General features: G+C 39.0%; 1 protein-coding gene across 1 annotated transcript; it reads left to right on the plus strand.

Annotated features, from left to right (window-relative positions):
• Positions 1–2,026: 2,026 nt before the first annotated feature.
• Positions 2,027–25,899, plus strand: hspa9 (heat shock protein 9). The gene is made up of 17 exons (XM_079838773.1): positions 2,027–2,311; positions 5,086–5,144; positions 5,224–5,311; positions 8,674–8,855; positions 10,741–10,865; positions 10,955–11,028; positions 14,138–14,244; positions 15,620–15,782; positions 16,101–16,193; positions 17,591–17,800; positions 17,884–18,111; positions 19,443–19,547; positions 19,636–19,753; positions 21,655–21,749; positions 21,877–21,969; positions 22,063–22,203; positions 24,793–25,899. The coding sequence occupies exons 1-17, from the start codon at positions 2,228–2,230 to the stop codon at positions 24,871–24,873; spliced, it is 2,046 nt and encodes a 681-aa protein (XP_079694899.1). The 5' UTR covers positions 2,027–2,227; the 3' UTR covers positions 24,874–25,899.
• Positions 25,900–27,477: the final 1,578 nt, after the last annotated feature.

The raw sequence follows: 27,477 nt of genomic DNA on the forward strand, positions 1-27,477 counted from the left end.
CTCTTTCACTCTGGGAAATGTACTCTGTGGCTTTACTGGCTATTCTGATCAAGAAGAACATTACTTAATTAATTTAACTATAGCCTATTATTAACCAAATTTCACATTCATAAGTGTACATTTAATTTACCAATAAGAAACCAAATTGTTTGATTTTGTTGACTGAAATATGTTGACAGGATCAGAGACTCTGAATAAGAAAGCTTTAAGAACTTTGAAAGCTTGCTTCAAACTTTATAATACATTTATTTGAAATTTTTAATGTATATTTGGATGTATTTTCTGTTTTTGCTCTGCATTTTTATATTGACTTCACCCTGGCAACTATTTTATTTATTGTAAATTGTTATATGTTTTTATTTGTATTGTTATATTATTTCTTAATACATTATATGTAATTGTTCTTTGAATAAAAAAAGACAATAAAAGGATGTTAGAACAGAAGTGGCTCGTGTTCATGGCTCACTCTAGTATTTCTGCTTTTCCATGAGCGCCACCTACTGTCAGAGACTGGATGTGCAGTGTGAAACCACGTGTTATGTGAAGTGTGTGCCAGATGATATCCTTCCTCCAGTGATGATGGCTGGATGTAGAAGGTCAAGCCTCTGAATGTTGTCTGGACGCAGTGTCACATAAAGCCACACAGATCTGATGCCTGAGCAGAAATAGCCCGCAGGAGAGAGCAACTGAGGAAATGAATCGGGATAGATGGCTTTGGGCTAAACTTTGTCTCCTCACAGAATTATGTCACCGTGTCAGTGGATCATTCATTCTCATACATCCATGCAAATAATCAAGTGCAATACTACTTTTCTGAGGAAACCGGACACCACAAACACACTAAATAATCTTAGAAAAATCATAAAGGGCCTCAAAACAGTATCTATATAATTTCCTTTTTTTTTATTTTTAAGAAAAACTGAAAATATGGTTCATAAATCTACTCCAATGAATGTGAAACGTGTCTAATATAATAATGACAATGGTATTTCAGTATGTAATTATACAGATAATCAAACAGATACAAAAATGAGCAATTTGTAAAATTATAAACTAATAATAATATTAACAATAAAATAATTGTGTATTATTGCAGAGCACATGAACAGTACACTAAAAATGCTGGGTTGAAAACAACCCAAATTGGGTTGAAAATGGACAAACACAGCGACTGGGTTGTTTTAACCCAGCGGTTGGGTTCGTTTTATTTAACTCAATAATTTTGTCTTGTATTGCTTTCTTAAAATGAACCCAGACAGTTCAAGTTAATGAATAATAATAAAACAATAGACATTTATTAAATTGCTTATTAATAAATGTTTACCTTTTGATTATTGTTGCCACCTAATTAGTGTCTGATTTTTAATTTCCAAAATCTTTTTGGTTAATTTTAAGCCAGCCATTTAGTCATTTTTAAATAATAGTTGTGTTAAATAAAACTGCCCAGCACATTATGCAAACAATTAACCCAACCACTGGGTTAAAATAACCCAATCACTGGGTTTGTCCATTTTCAACCTAACTTGGGTTGCTTTTAACCCAGAATTTTTTTGAGTGTAGCGTATACAGTGGTACAACCATAAAGAACAATACAAAATATCACATAAAAACTATAATAGTAAACAAAAACAAAAAAAAATTACGTAAAGAGCCAAAATGTGCTTTAGGAAAATATTTAAATAAGAATTATTTTTTTTGTGTATAAATAAAACACCCAAATACAATGTTTGACAGATGCATTGAGAAGCCTGGCAGAATGTAGTAGTAATAATAATATTTCATAAAAGTAAATGATGTAATGACTACGAAAGATGTGGTTTGAGGGTTTGACCTTCAGGATTGCAGCTTTTGATGTCCACGTATGTGCCTTGTGTAGTTTGCCGTTCAATACTGATTTAATCGTATTTTTGGCTGAGATTAATATAATTTCCGTCGACAGTTCCATACAACACACTTCGGATAATCGCATTAAACAACAGAGCTATTTTAGTTTAAAGCCCAGTGTCGTATTCTGCTCAGGCGCTCCGCGGCCAGCCATGGGGTCCTCCTGATCGCCATGTGGTGTTGGATAATTCTAGAAGAACGTCAGTGAGACTTCACCAGGAGCGTGACAGAAGTACCGGCCCTGAGAGTGACCCACCGGAGCGCGTTTATCTGACATTCACCGGCTTCGCACAGACCTGTTACTCAGCGTTTATTTATATTAGCTATTAAAAACACGTCAAAGATGTTGTCTGCGGCGAGAACAGCGGCGAGAAATGTGTCGTGCTCCCAGAAAGCCTCCAGCAGTGTGTCCGGGCTCATCAAGAAGGTGAGTGACTTCTGCACCACTACCGAGTGCCCTTAAGAGTGCTGTCAGGCAGGCTCATTTCCCCCAGGAGGGTGTGTGATTCAGCCACATCTCCTAATATCGAGCCGACATGTTTGTTAGCGGCTAGTTTGCCTTGTAGTTTGCAGTGAAGTGGGTTTGGTAACTATCAGGATCCGTTGACATGTGCCTGAAGTGAGTAGGAATAGCAATAGGCATCATATACAACCTGTCAAAGTCACAAAACACGAGTGAGAGGAGCTTTAAGCTAATCATTTGCCCCTAGCATTTAGCAAAACCCAAATGTGCACGTGACTAGCCTGTATTATGTAAGTGCTTTATTTAAGAGACATGATTTATGTAATCTAGACAGTGTATAGTTATTAAACAGCAGTGGAGGTCATTCATTTGGTGTGTGTGGAGTTGAGGAAGAGGGAATGACCTTCATGAAGTGTCCCTGAAGCATCTCGAGCTTCATCTGCCTGATCAGAAATGATATACAGTGGCGAGAAAAAGTAAGTTTGCAGAAAATGCGAATAATTGTACACAAAATAAGAGGAATCATACAAAATGCACGTTATTTTCTTTATTAAGTGCTGTCCTGAGTAAGATCGTTTACATAGAGTCCACAAGACAAAAAAAGCTGAATTTATAGAAATGACCCCCATCAAAAATGTATGAATAATTGATTGTTAATACTTTGTCGTTCCCTGATGGTTTTTGTGATGGTGGTTCATGAGTCTCTTGTTTGTTCTGAGCAGTTAAACTGACCAACGTTCTTCAGAAAAACCCTCAAACTCTTCAGTTTTCCAGCATCTTCTGCATATTTGAGCCCTCTCCAGCAGTGACTGTGTGTTTCTGAGATCCATCTTTTCACTCTGAGGACGATTCAGGGACTCAAACACAACTATTAAAAGAAGCTTCACACATTCACTGAAGCTCATAACAAACTTTGTACTTAATTTGTCTTCCCGGGAACTTGTTAGCATCATCTGTTGCTTCCAAAGGGCAGGAGTCAGGACTACATTTTTGTAATGTATAAACAAAGTAAGAAACATTTAGACATCTTCATCCTGTTCAAAAGTTTTCACCCCCGGCTCTTAATATGTCGTTTTCCTTCTGGAGCATCAGTGAATGTGTGAAGCTTCTTTAATAGTTGTGTTTGAGTCCCTCAATCGTCCTCAGTGTGAAAAGATGGATCTCAGAAACACACAGTCACTGCTGGAGAGGGCTCAAATATGCAGAAGATGCTGGAAAACTGAAGAGTTTGAGGGTTTTTCTGAAGAACGTTGGTCAGTTTAACTGCTCAGAACAAACAAGAGACTCATGAACCACCATCACACACACACACACACACACTCAGCCAGCCAGCCGTGGATCATCAAGAAGTGACCGTGTTGAGAATCAAGGGTTCATAAACTTGAACTGGGTCATAATGCTGCGTTCACACCAAACGCGAATAGAACGTCAAAATCACGTCTACCGCGTCTAGTTGGACGCTTGAACATTTTGAATCCATTTGCACGTCCACAGTGTATAAATCGAGCGTTTGAAGCGAAATAGACGCGTGTTCAAGGCCCTATTTTCAATAAAAGAATATATATTAAACATTAATAGTCACACAAATGTGGTCCAGGCAACTCCATTATCTTCACTGCATGTTTATTTAAATATGCTAAAAAATAGTTATTAGACTTCTCTTTGCCCTCAGGCAAAACGATTTGGCAGACAACAAATGATAGATTCATGACACCAAAGATCGCCTGTTAGATCTACACGAGACGAATCACCTCATGTTTAACCACTACAGGCCATCAGAGCCAGCGGCAGACGGCAGAAGGACTGGCCGAGGAAAGGCTGCTCGCGCCGGGGTTAATGAGCACCGCTGATCCACTGGATCTCACAACTCCAAAAACACAAGAGAATTTTTTAAAATAGGCGCTGCGCTCTCTTTATAAATAAACCACAGATTTGAGCTTTAAACAACTACATTCTCACCTGAAAACACACTGACCTTTTGTGACACAATGGTAGTATTTTTTAATTATGCAGGGTTTCTCCTCACGTCATTTTACCACGCGACAGCAGCAAGCAGGCTCCTGATTGGTCAACGCGGCGTGAATTGACGGCAAAGTTCAGATTTTTCAACTCCGGCGCAAGACACTCAATTCGCGGACTGGACACGTGAATGAGGCGGAATCGCGCCGCACGAAATGCATCTATCGCGCCGCACGAAATGCATCTATCGCGCCGCACGAAATGCATCTATCGCGCCGCACGAAATGCATCTATCGCGCCGCAGGACCTCCAGATGTGCGTCAATGCACCTTTCCATTGACTTAACATTGAAATCACTCGCTCCTGACGCTCTATTCACGTTTGGTGTGAACGCAGCATTAGAATAAATGTCTTGTGGATTGTCAATATCGTTTTTGTAAAATATCTTAATCAGGAAAGCACTAAATAAAAAAAAAATAACATCCATTTTGTTTAAATTATTCACAAATTCTGCAAGGGGTTCACATAGTTTTTCTTGCCACTGTACACTGACTGAGTTTTTGAAGTGGGCTAATATTGCCATTATGGCAAATGATTGTAATCCACGTGATTCTCTTTGCTTCAGCTTGACCACATGGTCAGACCTTTCAAATAATTTAGTACTTCTGTATATCTCTCTCTTTTAGCACCCACTGCACGCTGCACAGCATTTCATTTAGTAATTTCCCCCCTTATTTTGTATTTTTATATTCATGTGAAACTTGTCTCATTTTTGCTAGGCCTGTTGGAATGGATTGGCTCAACAAACTCTCCAGACTGCAGCCAGACGTCAATATGCGTGAGTATCATATGCACTGTTCTGTCATAGACAATGAAGGTCCATGAGCGAGTGTGTCTGATATGCTGATGTTTTTCAGTTCGGAGGCGATCCGAGGAGCTGTCATTGGTATTGACCTGGGCACCACAAACTCCTGCGTGGCTGTGATGGAGGGAAAACAAGCAAAGGTGAGATCTAACATGATGCACTCCAGTAATGTTTATTTCTAATGCACTTTAATGTCCTAATTTGACTAGGGCCTAATCCTGGCTTAATGTGTTAATTTAGTGGTTGAAGATTAGGCCTGGTTAACAAAAGTTTGTTGGTTCAATGATCTCTTTTTGCACCCGGACGCTTAATGTTAACCTTATCCTAAATATATACATACCGTAAAACTTCAAATAATAGCCGAGTCCCAAATAGACGCCTGTCTCTTTTAAACGCCTGGTGCGACGACAGGTTTGGGTAAATAAAGGCCGGTCTCAAATAGACGCCGGGTCTGTTTTTTAGTATCGGGCTGTATTTGATCTTCTCAAACCCGTCAGATCGTCTGTTCAATGTTTTGATTATATTTCACGTGACAGACGGAACCGTTCATGAACGACTCATCACTATGGCAACATAACAAAGAGGATAACGAACTTTCAGTCTTCAGTTTTTCTTAATTCTCTTAATACCACCATGGAGAAAAGTATAATTTGACATTTAAGCTGACAGTTGTCAAATTTCAAGCGTGGGTAAAGCTGGATACGGAGCGGCTGAAAAATTCCTTTAATGCTTGCGCGCAGACGTGCGCGTGTGTTTGTGTGTGCGAGGGAGAAGGAGGAGATATATTTCATTAGCTTCGGGATGTTATTCTTAGGTATGTGGCCTGACAGCAGCTTCTGATGGAAGCGGGGGGGACGTCGCCATTTTCGCAGGGGATTAACGTTATAAACGTTTCTTCCTTTCGTTTGCTTATAATGAAGTCTATTATAACTATTCACATCCTTTACTGTGGTAAAGTACAATAAAAAACTGTAGGACGAATACCTTTTTACTTAACTTTATTTAACACAGTTTGTTCTTGTTATTAAACTTGGTAATGCGCGTCAAGTTTGGTTTATTTGAATAGCGCATTTCACACACAGGCCGCGGTGATTTTAGTTTTGTTTTCTCTGGCTGTGAATAATCAAACATTGCCTAAATGTCTTGACCTTGTGGAAGATAAAATCCGCTCTTCAGACATTTTACAACAAGTGTTGCCTTGCAACATCAGGAGAAAACACGAAGATGTATTTGAAAGGTGTCTATCCAGCTTTTGTCACATTCCTCTCAAAGCGCAGAGTAGGCTACGTCTTTGCGGGGAAATAGTATGAATCAAATATTTTTCTAACTAATATTTAATTTTCTTATATTCTTTAGGTAACCATTATTTACTGAAAATCGTTTAAATGTTGAATAGGCTGTGTTGTTTCACTGACGGAAGTGCTCAAATAAACACGCATGCTTATGGATGTTTCAGCCTCAAATGATTTCAAAATGTAGGCTATATATCTGGCATAGACTACAGTATTTAAAATAGCATGTATGCATTAGTTACATTCTCAAATTAATTTACAGAGCAATCCCTGCTAAGTTTAGTTTAACTATAACTATAGAAGAGGATTAGTGTGTGTCGCACTCACAGACTCGCAACGGGGGCGTGGCATCACGATGATATCGTCCATCGGCACAACCCTAATTTCTTACATTAAATGATTTGTTAAACACATTCAAATTAATTATAAATAAAACGTAATATAATGTGGTAACCTCCTACCGTCATGCTTGAACATCTCAACACTAAATTAAAGGCCTGTCTCTTATAGACGCCTGTTTCAAATACAAGCCGGTGCAGTTCGGTGATGTGGGTAAATAGAAGCCCGGGCTGTTATTTGAAGTTTTACGGTATGTTTAATATGGGACAAACAACTTAACATGTCTGTAGTTTTTTAAAAATGGCACCATTTCTCTCTTGAGATTAATTGCACATAACCCATAACTGAAACACTTCTTCTGTCTGATGGTGTTGGCCCATATTGATAGGCAAAAAATAACCTTGCTCACTGGCGTCTGAACATGTTGAAAAGATGAATCCAGATTAATTCCCTAACGCATTAATTTTTTCAACTTGTTTTGTCACAGGACTCAAGGATCAGTGATGCTCAATGCACAAAGCTTATAAAATACATCTGCCCCAAGAATTGCCATTGGGCAAAACATAATCATGACATTAAGATGATTCAACAGTGCTTTTGAATAAATATTTTAAGCGTTTCGGTGAATGAACCTAATGAATGAATACTTTTCTGACAGTTAGCATTAGGGGTTTTGGAAGAAAGATCCCAATGAATTAGGGTTTCTCTCTTAAAAAGGTCCTAAATTTACCCTTGCATAAATTACGACCATAAAAGAGACTTAAATTAGAGCAGAAAGTCTTAAATTCATAATCAAGGCATTAAATGTTGCATGCATTGCGAAATACATAAATGCCTCTTCCTCAGTATTGTTGTCCTGTCTTCCAATACAAATATCTAAACATCTTTGAGATGCAAATTAAAATAAAATAAAAAGTCTTGAAATATTTAACAAAATTAAGAGCTTTAACGCGAACAAATATCTCAATGAGTTATGAAAAAGTCAACTTAGTTTCTGAGCCTTACAGATACACAAAAAACTGAGGAAGAATACTTGCTCTTAAAAAGGTCTTAAAGGCACTATGTAAGATTTTTAGTTTATATATCCAAAAACCACTAAAACATTGTTTTATATTTGCTGACTTGTGTACTTACATTATCCCAAATGTTTCCAAGAATATTTAAATCCAGAGAAATATGCAATTTTAACCAGGACACGTGTCGCCTATCAATGACATCATACCCGCGTTACCCTCAATTTCCTATTTTGTAGAAACCATGGAAACACCAAAGACACTTTAATATATGATGTGTCTTATTAGTCAGGTGAGCAACTGTTTGAATACATTCATCGACAGAAAACTAATAATTGTTATACAGCTCGAACATCAGATTTAAACAGTAAGACTGACTGAGTTTTGATTTACCACGAGTATCATGTTCAAGATATCGATATTAGGCGGTAAAACAAGTGTCTCATAGCAGCTGCCGAGCGAACACACAGAGTAGCATTATAACACAACTCTTAACACACTCAAATGTATGTAATATGATAAACAGCGCTGCGTTCCCCCACACACACATGAGCGGGAGAAGAGGAAGCAGCAGAATAAAAGCTCCGCCAAATCAAGGAGCTACGCCTTTGCGACCTCTAGCGCCGAAAAATTACATAGTGGCTTTGAGTCTTAAATTGACCTTCATAAAACTAGCAGAAACCATGAGAATTACTATGAGTTGCGCTTCTGAAGTTATGTAAAGCCACTATTGAGAACACAAACGCATCTGAATGAATCTTCAGTCACTCGGATGAATCGGTCAGCATTACTCTCTGCCTGATACTGACACGTTATGTAAAATACTGTGTATTGATCTAAAGTGTGTCATCGTTACAGGTCCTGGAAAATGCAGAGGGTGCGAGGACGACCCCGTCAGTGGTGGCCTTCACATCTGAAGGAGAGCGGCTCGTGGGCATGCCGGCCAAACGTCAAGCTGTCACCAACCCCAACAATACTCTCTACGCTACTAAACGTCTGATTGGACGGCGCTACGATGATGCCGAAGTGCAGAAAGATTTGTAAGGCGTTTAACTTCAACATTTATGTAGGATGTATGTGGATAAGGTAGGGCTGGGTATTGACACAAATTTCCCGATTCGATTTTGATTCACAAGCTTGTAATGTGATTCAATATCGCTTTATTTTGTATATATGTGACCCTGTCTGTGAAAACCCAGCTAAAGTCATTTTTTTTTTTTCATGCACTGTTTTATGCATAAAATAATCCTACATAATGTAAAGAACATTCTGTGAAAATATAACCTTGATATCTTTAATAATGACTGAGTAAGACCATGTCAAAAATTAGCTGAATTTCGGCCTCAGAAAATCATGATTTTGAGAAATTCCTATTTTAAAATACAGTTTATTTTTGAAATTGTAAAAATTTGTAACCATTATTATTATGACTGTGCCATATACCACATTAAAGCTAAGATTCTCCCATTTTCAGTGATATAGGACACATTTATGGGAAAATTCTTAGAGTTTTGTAAAACAAGTCTATTTATTATGATGTGCATGTCTAAAAAGCGAGAAACATTGAAACGAATGGGGGCACCACAAGAGCTTGATTAAAAAAGCTGTAATTAGTAAAATGAAAATCTGAAATGAAATCTCAGTAGAAAATGTCATTAATAGGCCTATATATATCCATTAATATATAAACATCCATAGAAAATCTCACTGTGTAACATTTGGAGTAAATCCAGGACTAATGCCCTACCAAGTTAACAGGTCAGTCTCAAACTTTGTGCAGATAGTTAGTCATAACTGTGAATCTTCACTTGTCTCACAATTTGATTAGATTATGATTCATTAGGATTTTTTCATGGCTCATTGCACTTAATAACTCCTTTACATAAAGCACGTCCTGCACTTTATGTTCGTATTTATGCATGTTCTATTCGTATAGGCTACAAACCGAAACCAAAACATCAGACACAAGAGCTTTGCTTCCGAAGGACATACGCAACCTTTTTATATTAATATATCATACGGGTTTTTTATTTAGCCTATATTAATTAAACTACCAGCTGTTCTGTCCCTTGCACTTCACTTGCCGCGGCCGCCCGGTAGGGAATTCATAAACTCTGCGCATCAGCATCCAAAAAACTAACTATTTCGACACTTCGCAGCCATTAAATGTCTTTAAAATAAGATGAATATATAGGCAGAAGGCGGAGTTAGAAAACAAATAAACTGTTCCTGAAATGTCGGTGATGGCACAAAGAAATCCACACAGAAATCGGAACACGGCTTAAGTCTCCGTTTTCTTGCCTTTCCCAACACTGACCTGATCGTTGGTCGTGCGGATTGATATTATGGTCTGTTTGCACTTTGTAATTGTAAAAAAAAATGTTTCTGAACCGAATGATATAAGAATCAGCAGTTGTTTCTGGGTCAAAAGTAAACAAAGACGATTAAAATCAATATTTAAGAAGCCCACGTCCGGTATTTTTTGATGCAAAATAATCAAACGTAGCGTCAATAAAATCATTAATTTAAGTATTTATAATATTATAAACGAGAATTTCAGTACTGCATCTCAAAGCCCTTGGTATAATCTATCATTTACAGCAATAAACACAAATTACCTGTTTTGGTCATTTTTATGGCTATGACTACTTTGACGCTCTATATCTCATCATTAGATTATGCGACTTTAGCGGGGGTTTCACAGACGGGGTCACATATATCGGGTACAATACATGGCAATTTTTACATAATCATATTTCTACTCCAATACGCAGCCCTAATGATTACTGAATGCATCTGTGCTGAAATTGATCAATCGGCCATCAATTAAGCTGCTATTAATCCATTCTCAATTAATAATTAACATCCCTATAATGTAGATTTTAGTTTTTGCAAATAAGTGATGAACTTTGCTGTGATTGACAGGAAAAACGTTCCCTATAAGATCGTGCGTGCCTCTAATGGAGACGCCTGGCTGGAAGCCCACGGCAAACTGTACTCGCCCAGCCAGGCCGGAGCCTTCATTCTCATGAAGATGAAGGAGACTGCAGGTGAGTCCATCTGCCTGAAGACCAGCACATTAACACTGAAACCATCAAACGCCCCATCAAACCACTGGTCCTCTTTGTTTTCCCCTCAGAGAGCTACTTAGGCCATCCGGCGAAGAACGCTGTTATTACAGTACCAGCTTACTTCAACGACTCCCAGAGACAGGTGAACACACACTTTCTGCTTTTTACATTATACTAAATGTTTGTGCATATTCAAGTCTATTTGTATAGCGCTTTTCACATGTTGTTTAACAGAAAAACCGCCAGGGGTCGTTGTATACCTAAAACACATTCACATGACTACTGTTTTGATACGGCTAAAAAGCTTAATATGTCACTGTATTATGCCACTGACTTCACAAAGTAATGTAGAGTCATGAAATTATTATTTTTGGTCATCAACTATGTTTTTGTCATGTTGTTTTATGCTATTTTAAGCAGGTTACAATAATCACTTTTTGGTGAATAGAGGCTAAATCAGCCTGCAATGACAATGAGAATTACAAGGAAATTAATACATATTTGGATGGTGTAATATTATAATGTCATTAATCTCATTAAGATAACCCATGTTATTTCAATTACTAAAATACCCTAAATAGACAATAAAGAGCAATAATAATCCACCGCACTGCACAGGATTTATGACGTGCAACTACAAATTCAAGCGCACAGTTTCACCTACTTATTAATTTGTAGTTATTAGGGCTGTAATCAAACAAAGAAAATCTTGGTCGACTGAAGTCCTGAATTTTCGACTAAAAATCGACTAAAAATTACGTTAGGAAAAAAAAAGTTAAATTAATTAGCTGCGCACTGTGCGCAGTACTTGGTAGCCTTGTTGTCTGCATAAATGAATTATAAATAAACATAAAAAACTAGTAGGCTATTTGCAGTATATTAAATCGTTTTTGAGCTGATTATTTTGGACTGAAGTGAGTCTGACACACGAGTCTGTCGGCTCTGACAGCGGTGCATCACGTGCACCTGCGCAATATCATAGCCTATGATTTCCCAAAATATAGTACTATTGTCAACTAGATATCATCACAAGAACTTTTGAGAATTGTTTTTGTCATATGTATTATATAGTGCTGTCAGTTAAACGCGTTATTAACGCCGTTAACGCAAACCTATTTTAACGGCGTTAATTTTATCGCGAGATTAACGTTCTTTTTGGTATAACAAACTTTGTAGTTTTTTCACATGCTGTTGCAACAACTAGTAACGTTAGAAAAACTACAACACCACTCCGGGTGTAGCTAGACCGGAAACAAAACATCAGGCACGCTGCGGCTGCCCACACTTGTTTCGGCCATTAAAACAGTAGACGTGGATGGCAAGCGTGAGATGCCGAAATGAGAAACGTATTAAGCCATGGTTTAACTCAGGGGTCTTCAACTAAAAGTGCTTGTCTTGAGCGCTGCTTTCTGCTCTGATGGTGCGTAGCCTACACACCGGACGCGAATGAAGCGTTTTGCGCGAGTGATTTAAGTCAATGCAAAGACGCAAATAGACATTCTGCGGCGCGAATTAAGCGGCGTGCATGTCGCGTCATTCGCGTCCGGTGTGAGCGCACCATCAGTCTCTTCTTCACTGCATGCTTGACCGCGCGTCTGGGTCTGAAGTGAACGTAGTAACAGTGAGCATTGCAACGTTAACTGTTTCATTACGTCAAAAGGCTTCGCGGTCCGGATGGACGCATCTCGCGGTCCGGAGTTCACTAGTTGGCGACCCTTGGTTTAACTGCACTATAGGCGGAGTCCTAGTTTACCTTGCATGTGCACTTTGTAATTTTATTTTGTATCACCCTGTTTTGATCCCTTAGAAAGGGCTGTTGAAGGGGCTGTTTGTGCAACAAAGTATTTTTTTCACCCTTTTATTGATGGACAGTGCTACATTGTGTGAGCGATTATTTGCTCCAAGTGTGAATGACTGCTTCAAGTGAGAATGTTGGTGTGAAATCGAACACTACAGTATGCCAATGTTGTTTTCAATAAAACAAACATTTGAACAAAGCAAGCCGATCCACTTTTCTATGTTGATAAGAGCATTAAAATAAGAAAAAATAATGGGACAAAAAGAAATGGGGCATTTAGAATAAATAAAAATGTGCGATTAATTGTGAGTTAACTATGGCATTAATGCGATTAATCGCGATTAAATATTTTAATCGTTTGACAGCACTAGTATTATAATAACTGACAGACAGTATAACTTCAGCCGCTCTGTGCAGCTCGAACAGGAGCTGAGCTCAGCTTCGCGGATGAGACACGAATAGACTATTAACTTAAAGCTTTTACTCTTAAACACAAAAGGCACGTCCACTTTAATAAAAAAATGAATATTTATTAAACAAGCCAGATCAAGAGCAGAAAAAACGCTCTCACAATTAAATAAATAATATAAGTTACAGAAAACTAGCCTTCTTCAATCTGTCTCTTCTCCAGTGGGTTGGGCTAATTCAAAAGTGAAAACAATGGGGGTGTTTTGAAGACAGTCTGATACCTGTGAAACAGGGGTGCTCTGAAAACACCCCCATTAGCAATTAGTGCTTTCCACCTGATTAAATGAACGCGGCGCAGCAAAACTGATGAAATGAACGCGGCAAAAACTAATGAAATGAACGCGGCAAAAAATCGACCAATCAGAATTTTGGTCGAGCCAGAACGTATCGACCAATAATCGACTAATCGACTGGGAGATTACAGCCCTAGTAGTTATATTATTTATAATTTGAATAGGAGAACAACACAATAAACTTGGGATAATCAAAACGGGCAGAGCTGAATAAATAGCAACACCGTAGCAAACAATACACAATAAAAATTGCAAAACATAAATGTATAATTAATCCATAGTTTGAACATTTATTTGTATGCTAAAACATCCTTATTTCAATGCGAGTTGTGACTGTTTACAGTAAGCCTACACATTGCATTATATAGGGGTAAATTTGACCCACTGGCGCTCATAAATCTGGTTTTATCTAAACAATTTAACAACAGGGGATTGTAATAACACAATTTTAGTTTTTAGTAAAAGTCAGTGACTGGGAGCATTGGATATTTTATTGAATGTACATTTGAAAAACAGCCATGGGCAAATTTGACCCCGTGGCGGTTCTAGTGTTAAAGCAGCTTTACAGAAAATGCTTTTCAGTGTTGCGTTTTAGAAAGCATTCTGTTATCAGCCACAAATGTGAGCGCTCGTGTTGAGAACGTTGATTTCTCAGATGCATTAACGTCTGAAATCTGGTGTGTTTGTTACAGGCGACCAAGGACGCGGGACAGATCGCAGGTCTGAATGTGCTGCGTGTTATTAATGAGCCGACTGCTGCTGCTTTAGCTTATGGCCTGGATAAGACGCAAGACAAAGTGTAAGTATCAGATACTCTTACTACATTATTTTGTCTTTATATACCAAGATGGTTGGGATTGTTCTATAACTTATTCTATACCTAAACTTATTCATGTCAAAGCAATTTAATACAAAAACGTATTTACTTATTGACTTGTGTCAATAGTAAATGAAAATGCACTTGTATTTATCTGCAAAAGGTTCACATACAGGAGCTTTCAGCATAATATTATGTATAACTAGTTGTCTATTTTGAAGATATACATGTGCATGAACAACTTGTAACCGGCGTTACAGAGCGAACAAAGCACAGTTTTATTCGGCTTCTGTTAAAAGTACTTCAACACTTTTGAATGTCGCGGTCTGGCTTTATATGATAAATGATCATTTTCACAATGTCCAGGAGCAGAAGCCACAGTTATTCTAGATTAAAGGGTTAGTTCACCCAAAAATGAAAATTCTGTCATTAATTACTCACCCTCATGTCGTTGGACACCCGTCAGACCTCCGTTCATCTTCAGAACACAAATGAAGATATTTTAGTGTAAATCTGATGGCTCTGAAAGGCCTCCATTGAAACAATGGCAAGGTTCACTCTCAAGACCCTTAAAAGGCACTAAAGACGTCTTTACAAAGTCCATCTCACTACAGTGGTTCTACAATAACTTTATGAATCGGCGAGAATAGTTTTTGTGCGCAAAAAAACCCTAAATGACGACTTATATAGTGATGACGATTTCAAAACACGGCCTCATGAAGCTTCGAAGCGTTATGAATCAATGAGTCGATTCATGATTCGGATCGCGTGTCAAACTGCTGAAACTTGGCGATTCAAACCACTGAATCGACTCACTGATTCATAATGCTTCGAAGCTTCATGATGCCTTGTTTTGAAATCGTCATCACTATATAAGTCGTCATTTAGGGTTTTTTTGCGCACAAAAACTATTCTCGCCGATTCATAAAGTTATTTTAGAACCACTGTAGTGAGATGGACTTTGTAACGACGTCTTTAGTGCCTTTTAAGGGTCTTGAGAGTGAACCGTGCCATTGTGCCAATGGAGGCCTTTCAGAGCCATCAGATTTCAACTAAAATATCTTCATTTGTGTCTGAAGATGAACGGAGGTCTGACGGGTGTCGAACGACATGAGGGTAAGTAATTAATGACAGAATTTTCATTTTTGGGTGAACTAACCCTTTAACATAAATAATGTGATGCGTCGTTGCAGCCTTAAAGAGTTTAAAATGTTTTGAGGCTCTCCACTTTCGACCACTTCAAGAGAACGCATTAGACCGGATTGCTTTCGTAGTGTAAACGCTCCTGTGTAACAATGCAAGATAACGTGGGCTTTGACTTCATTCAATATTCATTCTATATCGGTCTTCATTCCAGAATTGCTGTGTATGATCTCGGTGGCGGCACGTTTGACATCTCGGTCTTGGAGATCCAGAAGGGTGTTTTTGAGGTGAAATCCACCAATGGAGACACGTTCCTGGGGGGAGAAGATTTCGATCAGCATCTTCTCAGACATATAGTGAAGGAGTTCAAGAGAGAGGTTTGTCTTCAACATCACAGACGTGTCTGTGCTTGTGTTCATGTAGTCAAGTGCAAATGTGAGCTGCTGTCGGATACTGTAGGTTTGTTTCATGTGATGTGGTTTAATTAGGCACACTCATAGGATTCATGATTTATTTGTACCACTGTAAAGCTGCTTTTGAAGCGATCTGTATTGTATAAATAAAGGTGACTTGACTTGCATGCATAAGTAGTACATAATGCAGGATTTTTAGCCTTCAGGTAAAATCTAAAGATGTCAAACTGTTGTTGAGAACTGAGTTTGAGCTGTTTATTAATGTGTGTCGTCTGGTTTCAGTCTGGAGTGGATCTGACTAAAGACAACATGGCTCTGCAGAGGGTGAGAGAGGCTGCGGAGAAAGCCAAGTGTGAGCTGTCTTCCTCTCTACAGGTGAGTGTCTGATCAGCCTGCAGGATTTAAGCATTATAATCAGAAGAAGGTTAAGTTTAAAATATACATTTTTAAATGTAAAACATTTTTCTCCTGGTCCTTATTTTAAATGGGTCATTTAAAGGGTTAGTTCACCCAAAAATGAAAATTCTGTCATTAATTACTTACCCTCATGTCGTTGGACACCCTTAAGACCTCCGTTCATCTTCAGACACAAATGAAGATATTTTAGTTGAAATCTGATGGCTCTGAAAGGCCTCCATTGGCACAATGGCACGGTTCACTCTCAAGACCCTTAAAAGACACTAAAGACGTCGTTACAAAGTCCATCTCACTACAGTGGTTCTACAATAACTTTATGAATCGGCGACAATAGTTTGTGCGCAAAAAAATCCTAAATAACTTATATAGTGATGACGATTTCAAAACACGGCCTCATGAAGCTTCGAAGCGTTATGAATCAGTGAGTCGATTCAGCGGTTTGAATCGCCAAATTTCAGCAGTTTGGCGGTTTGACACGCGTTCCGAATCATGAATCGACTCACTGATTCATAACGCTTCGAAGCTTCATGAGGCCGTGTTTTGAAATCGTCATCACTATAGAAGTCGTTATTTAGTCGCTATTATAAATATCTTGTGTGTTCTGAAGATGAACGCATGTCTTACGGGTGTCCAACGACATGAGGGGAAGTCATTAATGACAGAATTTTCATTTTTGGGTGAACTAACCCTTTAAACATATCAATAATTATCGATATCGACCAATATGAAAAGCTTATATCGTGATAGTTTTCAGCCATATCGCCCAGCCCTACTCCAGACTCCATTTGATTGCACCCTATGATGTTATTTTCTGTCATGAGAATTTTCTGCCCTTTATAAATTTCTGGAAAATCTACCCTTTTAAGCTCATTGTCATGGTTTCAGCACAGTGCCACCTAGTGGTCAGGATATGTATGAAAAATTTACATTTTTGCTTATAACTTCTGAACGGTTTGGCCAAAAATCACCACCTTCATCTATTTTGAATTGTCGTAAAATGCTGTATTTTACAAACGCATTGGCGCATTAGGAAATTCGTTATGTGTCTTCGGCACCATGCCCTGAAGATACTCAAAGTGCCACTCAAATGTGGTCAAAAGTTGTAATGAAATTTACAAAAATGCTATTAACTTAAGATTTAAATTAGCCTTTTGTAATTAAATTGAATATAATCCTTGGGTCATGCCGAGAACATGGATGCCAATTTTGCCATAGTCAGCCGAAAGTCCTGTCCGTCATGTTGATTTTTTACATTTGTGCGTCAGGTTTTCATTTTAATGTCGGTATGCAGTGTTTATTGCTCTAGTATGGTAGTTATAGTTTAAGTAACTGTATCTTAATGTTTCTGCACACAGACTGACATCAACCTGCCCTACCTGACGATGGACGCCTCTGGTCCCAAACACTTGAACATGAAGCTCACGCGCTCCCAGTTTGAAAGCATCGTGGCAGATCTCATCCGCAGGACTGTGGCGCCCTGTCAGAAGGCCTTGCAAGATGCAGAAGTCTCCAAGAGTGACATCGGGGAAGTGCTGCTGGTCGGTGGAATGAGCCGAATGCCAAAGGTCAGAGCTCGACCCACACTGAAACGATCTCCAAGGAAAGCCTCCAGTGAAGCGGCTTCATTGCTGTTCCCTTCCGTTCTCAGGTCCAGCAGACGGTTCAGGATCTGTTTGGTCGAGCTCCCAGTAAGTCTGTTAACCCAGATGAAGCCGTGGCTATCGGGGCGGCCATCCAGGGTGGCGTTCTGGCGGGGGACGTGACGGATGTGCTCCTGTTGGACGTTACCCCGCTGTCTCTCGGGATTGAGACTCTAGGAGGCGTCTTCACCAAACTCATCAACAGAAACACAACCATCCCTACCAAGAAAAGCCAGGTAGGTTCATAAAGAGTGTGAGTGTGTGGGAGAGGGATAAATAAAATGTTTTGTTCCAATGGCCAGTAGTGTAAATGAAGGTTACTCTGATTTAAATCAGCCATTTCAGGGCCTGAAAGAGGATATTATGAATGCAGGGCTCGACATTAACGCTTGTCCGGGACAAGTGGATTTTTTGAATGGGCAAGTGAAAGAGAATTTTACTTGCTCTACGGACAAGTAGCCTGATAAAACGTCATTAACAAAAATAACTAGGGAATCACCCAAATGCAAGAATGATTCTGCATTCATTACTGTAAGTGGCGATTGACAGTGAATGATGATAATGTATAATGAACTGACGGTAACGTTGCACTGACGTTCGCGCAGCCTCTCGAGGAGAAATCGAGACAAATGTGCACCGCTCACACAGAGAAACTCAGTTAACACTGCCGTAAAAATGTGGAGTTTATTTATATTTATAACATGATACAGTTGCAATGTCACATTACCAAGAGTGCTGTTTTCCTGAATAACATCACGACTGAAAATGACACTGATTTAATTTGACAGTTCCATAAACAATTATTAACATTAAGTCACACATTTTAGAAGTAATATTGACTGTTTATGTTCTATTTCAGCAGTGAAAATAGTTCCAAAAGATGACAGCAGAACGCGTCACTGCAACAGCGTGTTCGTGAATGATTCAGCGTTTTGAATGAATCGATAGAATCAAAGATTCAATGAACTATTCGTAAACGACCGCCTCATTCTTGAATGAATCAGCGTTTGAACGAATCGACTCAATGACTCGCTCATTCAGACGGTCACCTGCTGCCACCTACTGGTGGTTTAGTTTCATCTTTCCAACATTTCTTGTTTGTATATTCAAAAAATATTTAAAACAATCTCATAACATTATTTAATGCAGTTGTAATTTTTCAGTGTAAATTATTTAATTTGACTGGTAACAGCCAGTGTCGTCTTCTAATTTAATTTATTGATCCAATTTAAGAATATAAAAGGAAATCTGAATCATAGCCTATATTTAAAAAGATTAGGGGAAAAATGCCCTTTATAAAAAGGTAAAAATATCACAAATATGCATATGTCAAAGCTGATTGAACACTGGTGAGAATATTGCTTCAGAATACATTTTATTTACAACACACACACACAAAACAATTGTTTTTTTTTCCCCGGACAAGCACATTTTTTACTCGGACAAGTGGATTACAGATTTACTTGTCCGAAGGACAAGCACGTGAACATGCTTAATGTCGAGCCCTGGAATCTCTTTTTGTGTTAATATTGGCATGTGCTGACGTTGGTGATCTGTCTTCTCTCAGGTGTTCTCTACCGCTGCCGATGGACAGACTCAAGTCGAGATCAAGGTTTGTCAGGGAGAGCGAGAGATGGCTGCAGACAACAAGGTTCTGGGACAGTTCACCCTGGTATGTGCTCTGGGTGGAAAATACTGAGATGCAGATTTATTTCATAAACAGCTTTTGAGCCGTAATTGTATTTGTGTGTTCTGAACAGGTCGGCCTCCCTCCTGCTCCTCGCGGCGTCCCACAGATTGAAGTCACCTTCGATATCGATGCTAACGGGATTGTGCACGTCTCCGCTAAAGACAAGGGCACCGGCCGAGAACAGCAGAGTAAGTCTAGACAAAAATCAGTGCTGTAGTGTACGGTAACCTTTTTTTGCACAGCACTGGTGCCACAGAGGTTGAACTTTAACCCATTTCGGCCATTTTAGGCGTCGTCTATTTGGAAGCAGTCCCACCTTATGGTCAAAAGTTTGAAAATGAAATTAACTATTAAAAGTGCTAATATCTTTTGCTTAAATTAACCTATTGTAATCTTAAAGCGTTCTTTGGGTCATGCCAAGAACACATACCAATTTCGTCAGGCGAACTTCCTGTCCACCATTCAAAAAACTACTTTTTCTAACTCTTCCTACACCGTTTGACCGCTTTTCACCAAATTCGAGTTAGATCGTCATCAGACAAAAGGTTATGGATTTCATGTCGATAGACAAAACAGTTTTCATTTACCGCAGCAAGAAAGTTGAGGCATGATGCCAAAATGACTGAGGCTGTATCTCTGCAATGCTTTGGCACAATGACACCAAACTCTGCATGTGTCTGTCACCTCACTCTGACCACAACACATACAGGTCAGCACTATTGTAGCACAAGTATAAAACGTACGTTACATCTCATAAAACAACCACAGGTAGCACAGTTTGTCACTTAAACATGCATGTGACTGGCAAAAGGACTGATAATGTCTCATACAGGGCACGCAAAATCCAACCCTTAACAAGAGAAGTTTTCAGAATATCTCTAAAAATACAATCCAAACAACGTACATTTACAATTCAACCTCACATTACATTTAAGTAAAGTTCAATTTAAAAATCTACTTTTCTCTCTCATTCATTCATGGAGATAACACAGAAAATGTGCCACGCATAGTGGACGATTTCTGCCACCTGTTGGTAAACAAGCATTTTTAAAATGAAAATGGCCTGAAATTACCATTATAACAATAGATCGCTGCAGAGGACCACTCATTAGCTTATTTGCCATATTTATTTTCACAGATTAGACTATTATGGCAAACTTTAGTACTTTTTCTGGTACTTGCCCTCATACTTCAGAACCATAAAAGTCACAAAGTATCATGCCATTTAGTTTTCATTAAGCCCAGACCCCAACAGCCTAGAAGGGTTACTTGAAAATGCAAAATAAATAAACAATTTAATAATACCAATAATCTAATAAAGTATTTGAATAATGCTTTGAATAGCTTGTTATAAAAATCTACTATTTTATCAGTAGAAGCTGCTGAATGTATTCAGCCAATATTGTGGATTGCGCTATTTGGACACAGGCTTGTCAGATGTTTTGTCCATTCTGTAGCAATGGTTATCACTGTCAATCATAGCAATTTCAGGAGGGACTCTAGGATGAATTTGGCGGGTTCACTCCCATAATTTAATGTCTGTCAGTAGCTGGTCGTGTGACAAACAACAGTTTTCTTTAAGTTTTGAAACGCAAACCTTTTTTTTATGATGAGCGGATTTGCCGGTGTGTAGGTCTCAGCCAATTAACTTGCACTAAACAAATTCTCTTGGTTTTGAAGGATATTGAGCATGCAACTAACATCACATGAACAAGGGGCTGTGTTTTACACGCATGGAAAACTATCGCACGCATGCTACTGCATAGGGCTGGGTATCGAGTTCGATACTTTTTAGGTACCGACCGAATTGCCTTGATACTATCGTAAAAGGGTCTTGTCGTTCAATACCAAATTTCGATACCTAAGAGGTTAATCTTGTCAACAGCATAATAAATATATATATATATCCTCTCATTCAGATTGACTCTTTTCTAGCATGCAACATCTGCTTTCAGTCCTTTTTCAGTCCACTCCTGTTTAACTCGAACGCGTCACATTACAGAAGTAAAATGGGTTGTGAAAACCATCACATGTAGAATTTGAGTCTTAAATGTTCATCTTTCTTGCTTTATGCCTGTGCTTCATTCAGTTGTCATCCAGTCGTCTGGTGGCCTCAGCAAAGACGACATCGAAAACATGATCAAGAATGCAGAGAAGTATGCGGAGGAGGACAGGAGACGGAAGGTACGTCTGATTTTCACACTTCATATTCTTTCAGTGGCTTCAAAATCAGTTCTTTTTCAACATTTGTCACCATTTGAAAGCGTGTCAAGCTGTTGCAACATCTAAACCGATTGATTTCGATTCAAAGGATCGCGTGGAAGCGGTCAACATGGCCGAGGGTATCGTTCATGACACAGAGGCAAAGATGGAGGAGTTTAAGGATCAGCTGCCAGCCGATGAGGTCTGACACTCCTCCTCCTGCTGCTTTATGATCCGTCTGAAGTCCAGTATTTTTCAGAGGCGTGGTATAAATCTGTGTGATCTGTTTGTGTAGTGTAACAAACTGAAGGAGGAGATTGATAAAGTACGAGAGCTTCTGTCACGGAAGGACGCGGAGACGGGAGAGAACATCAAACAAGCAGCCACAAACCTGCAGCAAGCATCACTCAAACTCTTTGAGATGGCATATAAGAAGGTACAGTCAATCATTTTACTCTTTTGTCTGATAACTAGAATCATTTTGACTCGCTCATATTTTGCCTTATGACTTGTGTTAACCTGACAAGCTTTTGTCAGGCAGTGGATCATTTTGAAAGACCTGTACACACCAAGGATGGTTGTAACGAACAGTAAAGATATAGTTCTTCTAGATGTAAAAGAATAGCATGGTCCACACCACCACTAATGATAATGGTTCAGAGAAACGATATCCAATCAGAATCCATCCTGCTTTAAAGAACTCCAGCATTTATTGAGGCAGATGACAACTTCAGTGCAAGCTTATAATCATATACGCAACTGTCTTTGACAAATAATTTGTCATTTTCGTCAACGTCCTTATTTCACTGACAAAAGTGAGACCATAACTAAATAAAAAAACAGTTTTGTATGATAAAAACTAACAAATCTACTGTAATTTTCATCAACGAATAAAACTGAGATGAAAATGTTAGTGGGGGATGATTAGGGAAGGGATCCAGTCAGTACTGATGTCCTGTAGATGTGCACATTTGAGTTGTAATGTGGGATCTAACGGTGGGAAAACACAGCGCTGTTGAGCTTCTACAGACTCAGAGCAGCTCAATCAATGAATAACGCACATTTATGCCAGGTAATTGTTTATAAACTAATGCTGATGAATAATGACAATGTTCACTTTACGATGTTTGTATAGTAATGTTTTAGACGGTTGTTACAATGCATATTTTATCTCCCTCATCTGAGCTTGAATGAGCAGCCGGTGCAGACATTTCAAAATAAGAGTCCCTGTGTATTTCGAGCTTGTTTATAATTAAAAGTCACGCATTACATTTTTGATTACACAATAAACTGGATTTAATTTCATTCCCATTTAATTCATAGTCCAGAGGAAAGACTAAGAACAGTCTTTTTATACTTTATTTTACAGTCCTGTTCCTCATGCACATACTACGTACAAATAGAAATTACGAAAGCTGGCTAATAACTAAGTACTAGCCTTGAATCTAACCTTAACCCATGTAGTTGTCTTGTACTTACCCAAGAAAGTGCTGGGTAATATATGCAAGTAGGGCTGCCACTAATGCTCGATTAATCTATTGACTAATTTTCAACACTTTTACTTTAAAACATACAATTTAACTTGCAACGTTGGCCTTCAGTAGTGTACTATAAAAAAGTATAAATGTAAACAAGCCCTTGACAAAATATAAAACTAAAAGGTGTAAACTAAATGTAAAAAGGTACAAATTTGTAAACCAACATAACAAAAAAAGAGAATTTCAGCAAATACCTTTTATATAGAATAGTGTTGTCACGATACCAAAATTATGACTTCGCTACGATACCAGACTAAAATACCTCAATACCGGTACTGAATCAATACCATGGTAAAAAAAACAGTAAAAGCAATTGAGTAATATGACAGAACTTACTATTCATTGTTTTAGGGTTAAAAAAACCCCTATAAACTCACTTGGCCGGCATGTTCCTGCCCTGCTTCACACAGAATATTAGCTCTGGCCCTTTAAGAGCTGGACTAAATTCATTGTAACACCCGATTTCTCATTCAACTCTGTATACGTTCACTAAAGACAGATCCGACTGCGTTTACCCGAATACTCGCCAGGACGTGCATTTGTACAGATTTTTTTACCATTCAAACCCAATAATCTGTGAAACTGGCGTTGCGATCCGTCTGAGTGAAAGGCGTGTGTGCTTCAGGTCAGAGTCTGGCAGCTCGAGCACACGTACCGACTTCTGTTGCTTGCTTTTTCCTTTTCGTGTATATATTTGACTGTTCTGCTTCATTGTTTAGTGAACGGTGGAAGCAGAGCTCACACACGTCCTCACTCCTGCTGTCACACATCGATGCAAATTAAGAAATGCTGCTCTTATCAGAGTGCTGTCATTTTTAAAGTACCGGTACTAATACAATTTCATATCATACCCAACTTACCCAGTCGACTAAAAATATTGACGTCAACTAATTAACAGCGTCGACGCAGTCGATTGTATCGACCAATCACGACAGGCCTACTGTAAAATAAAGTGCAATCAGTTTTTCTCTATAAATTGTTTTACATATTACTGTTAAAAGTTAATTGTATCTGCATCTGTGTTCAAGCTCAGTGCTTTACTGTCATGTGTTACTTTTATTAATGCAAAACAAGTCATTTTATGATTTTAAAGTACCTTTATCACTAAAAATCTCCCCAGCGCTATCAAATCAGGTGTTGGCGCCACCATCTTGTCAAACTCTCAGATGTTAGTCTGGAGTCCTGGAGGGCCACTGTCCTGCAGAGTTAAGCTCCAACCCCAATTAAACACACCTGTACCAGCTTATCAAGGTCTTATTAGGGATACTAGAAACTTCCAGACAGTTGTGTTGGGCAAGTTGGAGCTAAACTCTGCAGGACAGCGGCCCTCCAGGACCGAGTTTGGACACCCCTGGTATAGATGGTTAATAATGATTAAGCTGGTAAAACACAGTGTGTAGCAACATTCTCATCTTTTCACAGACATGCCCGAAAAAACAACTCGGGTGTAAATGTCCTCATCCTCTGAATGTGTGTGTGTTTGACAGATGGCGTCAGAGAGAGAAGGCGGCAGCGGCGGCTCCAGCTCAGGAGGAGAGTCCGGAGAGAAGAAGGAGGGCCAGCAGTAAAGCCTGGAGTTCACTGTGGGACTGAATGTCTTGGGGAGCACGAGCGTGTTTCTCTGAGCAGCGTACGCAAGATCTTCTCACACATACTGTGTTTTTGGCAGTAAACTCTACAAAACAATATTATCATGTCTCCTCATACACCTCCCTTATTGTCTAGAAGCTCCGATTCATGTGTCTGCTGAAAATAATCTGCATCAATCTTGAAGCAAAGTGTGCAATGAAGTGCTCGAGTTGCCATCTTGGATTTAAAGGTCAGCCTGATGATAGATAAACATGCTCCTCATAGACGCGAGCCTTCAGCCATTTAGACATGCATTCCAGTGTTTTGTGTTGTGACGTCTTTAAAGGTATATCTTTGTGTTCAGAATAATATTTTTCAAAAATTGAGGCTGAATGTGTGTCTGATCGGCTTTAGGATGATGTCTATATCAGCAATGAGCACTTATAAAATCAGGGCTTCAATGTTTCAAGACGCCATTGTTTTATATTTAAATAGAAGAGTATCTGTTCTGTCCATCAGTTCTGTGTGAAACTAAGAATGTCTGGTGTGGAATTGATTCAATCTAACGGTCATATTTTTCCCTGTTAAAATCTGCTGATCATACCAGCAGGTTTATATAGTGCACATCTACGACAATATGAGAGATGGGAGGAATTGATGGACAGATCTGAAGTGCACAGTAAAGTGGAGGTGAATTGATCTAATCCACCTTTACTCGTGATTTGAGCTGTTTTTTTTATTTAAAGCAGTGTTATGTGTTGCTGTTATGAAGCCGAGCTCTGAGCTGAGGGTTTGCGTTCTTCCTTTGTTGGTCTCATAATGGCACGATGTAACACACACAATCCCATCGACTCTGTGCTTTTCTACACATGACTTTCTGGTTCATTAAAGAAGAAGAATCTGTAACCGTAGAGGCTCTGTACAAAGGCTGATGTCTGTTGAAAATGTTAAATGTTTAAAATGATGATTTAATGAAAGTAATTATTCCAATGCAGTCTTTTATAATAAAAATTTGTGTTTGAACTTGTGTGTTTTCCAGGTAAGCTGTGTGTTGGATGTATTTTGGTGTTGTGGAGCTCCATGATGAGTAATAAAGCTAGCCTAAGTGTGTGTGTAGTCTGGCCATCAGACACTGGAAAGAGCTCTGAAATAGTTTGGGTTACGCTCAAAATGCATTTCCATTTCAAAGAGGGATTGCTACATGTCATGGAAAATTGATTACAGATTTTCCAGTCATGGAAAATGTCAAATGTCCCAGAAAATCGTTTTCTTTTAGCTGAGATCACTCCCTGAAACAATAGAAGCAGAAAGTGCTAAGGAATTGTATTACTATTTTTCGTCAATGGCAGGCCTATGAACAGAACCATAAGTAGTAAAATGGTGAAAGTTGGTACACTTGTAGTGATGGTAATGAAAAGTAATCTGACCAATTTAGGGGTCTCTAGTACCAACTCTATAGCGCTACCACCAGTTCAAAAAATTCACATTTGAAACAATTATAACTTTTGAATAGCCTGACAGGCCAGACCTATATCAAGATGTTGGGTCTGGGAACTCCCCATTGGCAGGGCTCAATCTGAAGGGCGGGATAAACGATTGTCTTTCAGATTCCCTCTGCACGCAATAGGATATCGCTACAACCAACCAGAGTAGCGAAGAAGGTGAAGCGGAGCTAGTTGATGGATTAAACTTTCGCCGTATCTGGTCGGCAAAACTCTGAACACATCTTCCTTTCTTAAGAATGACTTCAGTGCCGTTCTTTGCTCTTTTCTCAAAGAAAAGCTTAACTCCAAGTCGTGCCCAAAGCCGAATCGAAAGACCGCCGTTCGCCAGCTTCTTTGTTTACGAGTAGCACACGGAACGCGTCAACTCTGCCCTCATTATGTTAATCCCGCCCACCGGCTCTATACACGATGTGATTGGCCTGACCAGAGTTTGGTTTTTCCAGCTCGCAAGCCAACGGAGAGTTGCTAGACGACCCTGGCTGCAAATTAGATTTGCTGCCCCTAGGGTGCGTCTAGATTTCTAGGCTACAGTTACAGAAAAATGTAACTTGGCACACCTGATTCCTCTCACCATGCTGACCACATTCAACATCAGAATACATTGAGACTCTACCCATTGCAGTAGTGGCCATGTAGAAAGTACAGTATTCAGTTTTTTTTCTCAGCAGAGCCGTACAGAAGTCACTAAACTGATTTTTATTCATCTTAGTTTCGACGTCTTGAACTTAAAGATGTATGCGCAAAAAAATTGGTTTAGAAGATGCATCTCGGGCAAACTTTAAGGGCCACTTCAGCGCTGGGAAGATGAATTTGTAATTAAACTGTGTCATTAATGTAGTAGAAATGTGAAATTATTTTTGAATTTGGTGCCTTCTAGACTGAGAAAAGACAGAAAATTTATTTTTGTCTCATGTGGATGAAAGACAACAACTCCCAGAATGCACTTGCTTCGCTGCCCACTTCCTAAGCCACGGCGATTGGTTATCACTTGCCCACCGCGGCACCGCCCCCACCGTCGTTTTGATATTCATAGTAAGAAAATAATTTTGTTCAGTTAGAGAATAGACACTACAATTAAAAACTGAACGTGTCTTTTCA

This window comes from Gobio gobio, assembly GCF_949357685.1.
Source record: "Gobio gobio genome assembly, chromosome: 16".
In the NCBI taxonomy this organism is placed as follows: domain Eukaryota; kingdom Metazoa; phylum Chordata; class Actinopteri; order Cypriniformes; family Gobionidae; genus Gobio; species Gobio gobio.

Bases quoted from the DNA above. Each gene is read 5' to 3' on its own strand.
- hspa9 (XM_079838773.1), top strand. From the start codon at position 2,228: ATGTTGTCTGCGGCGAGAACAGCGGCGAGAAATGTGTCGTGCTCCCAG. The intron at 5,145-5,223 runs GTGAGTATCATA...GATGTTTTTCAG, and splicing joins GCAGCCAGACGTCAATATGC to TTCGGAGGCGATCCGAGGAG. The intron at 10,866-10,954 runs GTGAGTCCATCT...TTTTCCCCTCAG, and splicing joins GAAGATGAAGGAGACTGCAG to AGAGCTACTTAGGCCATCCG.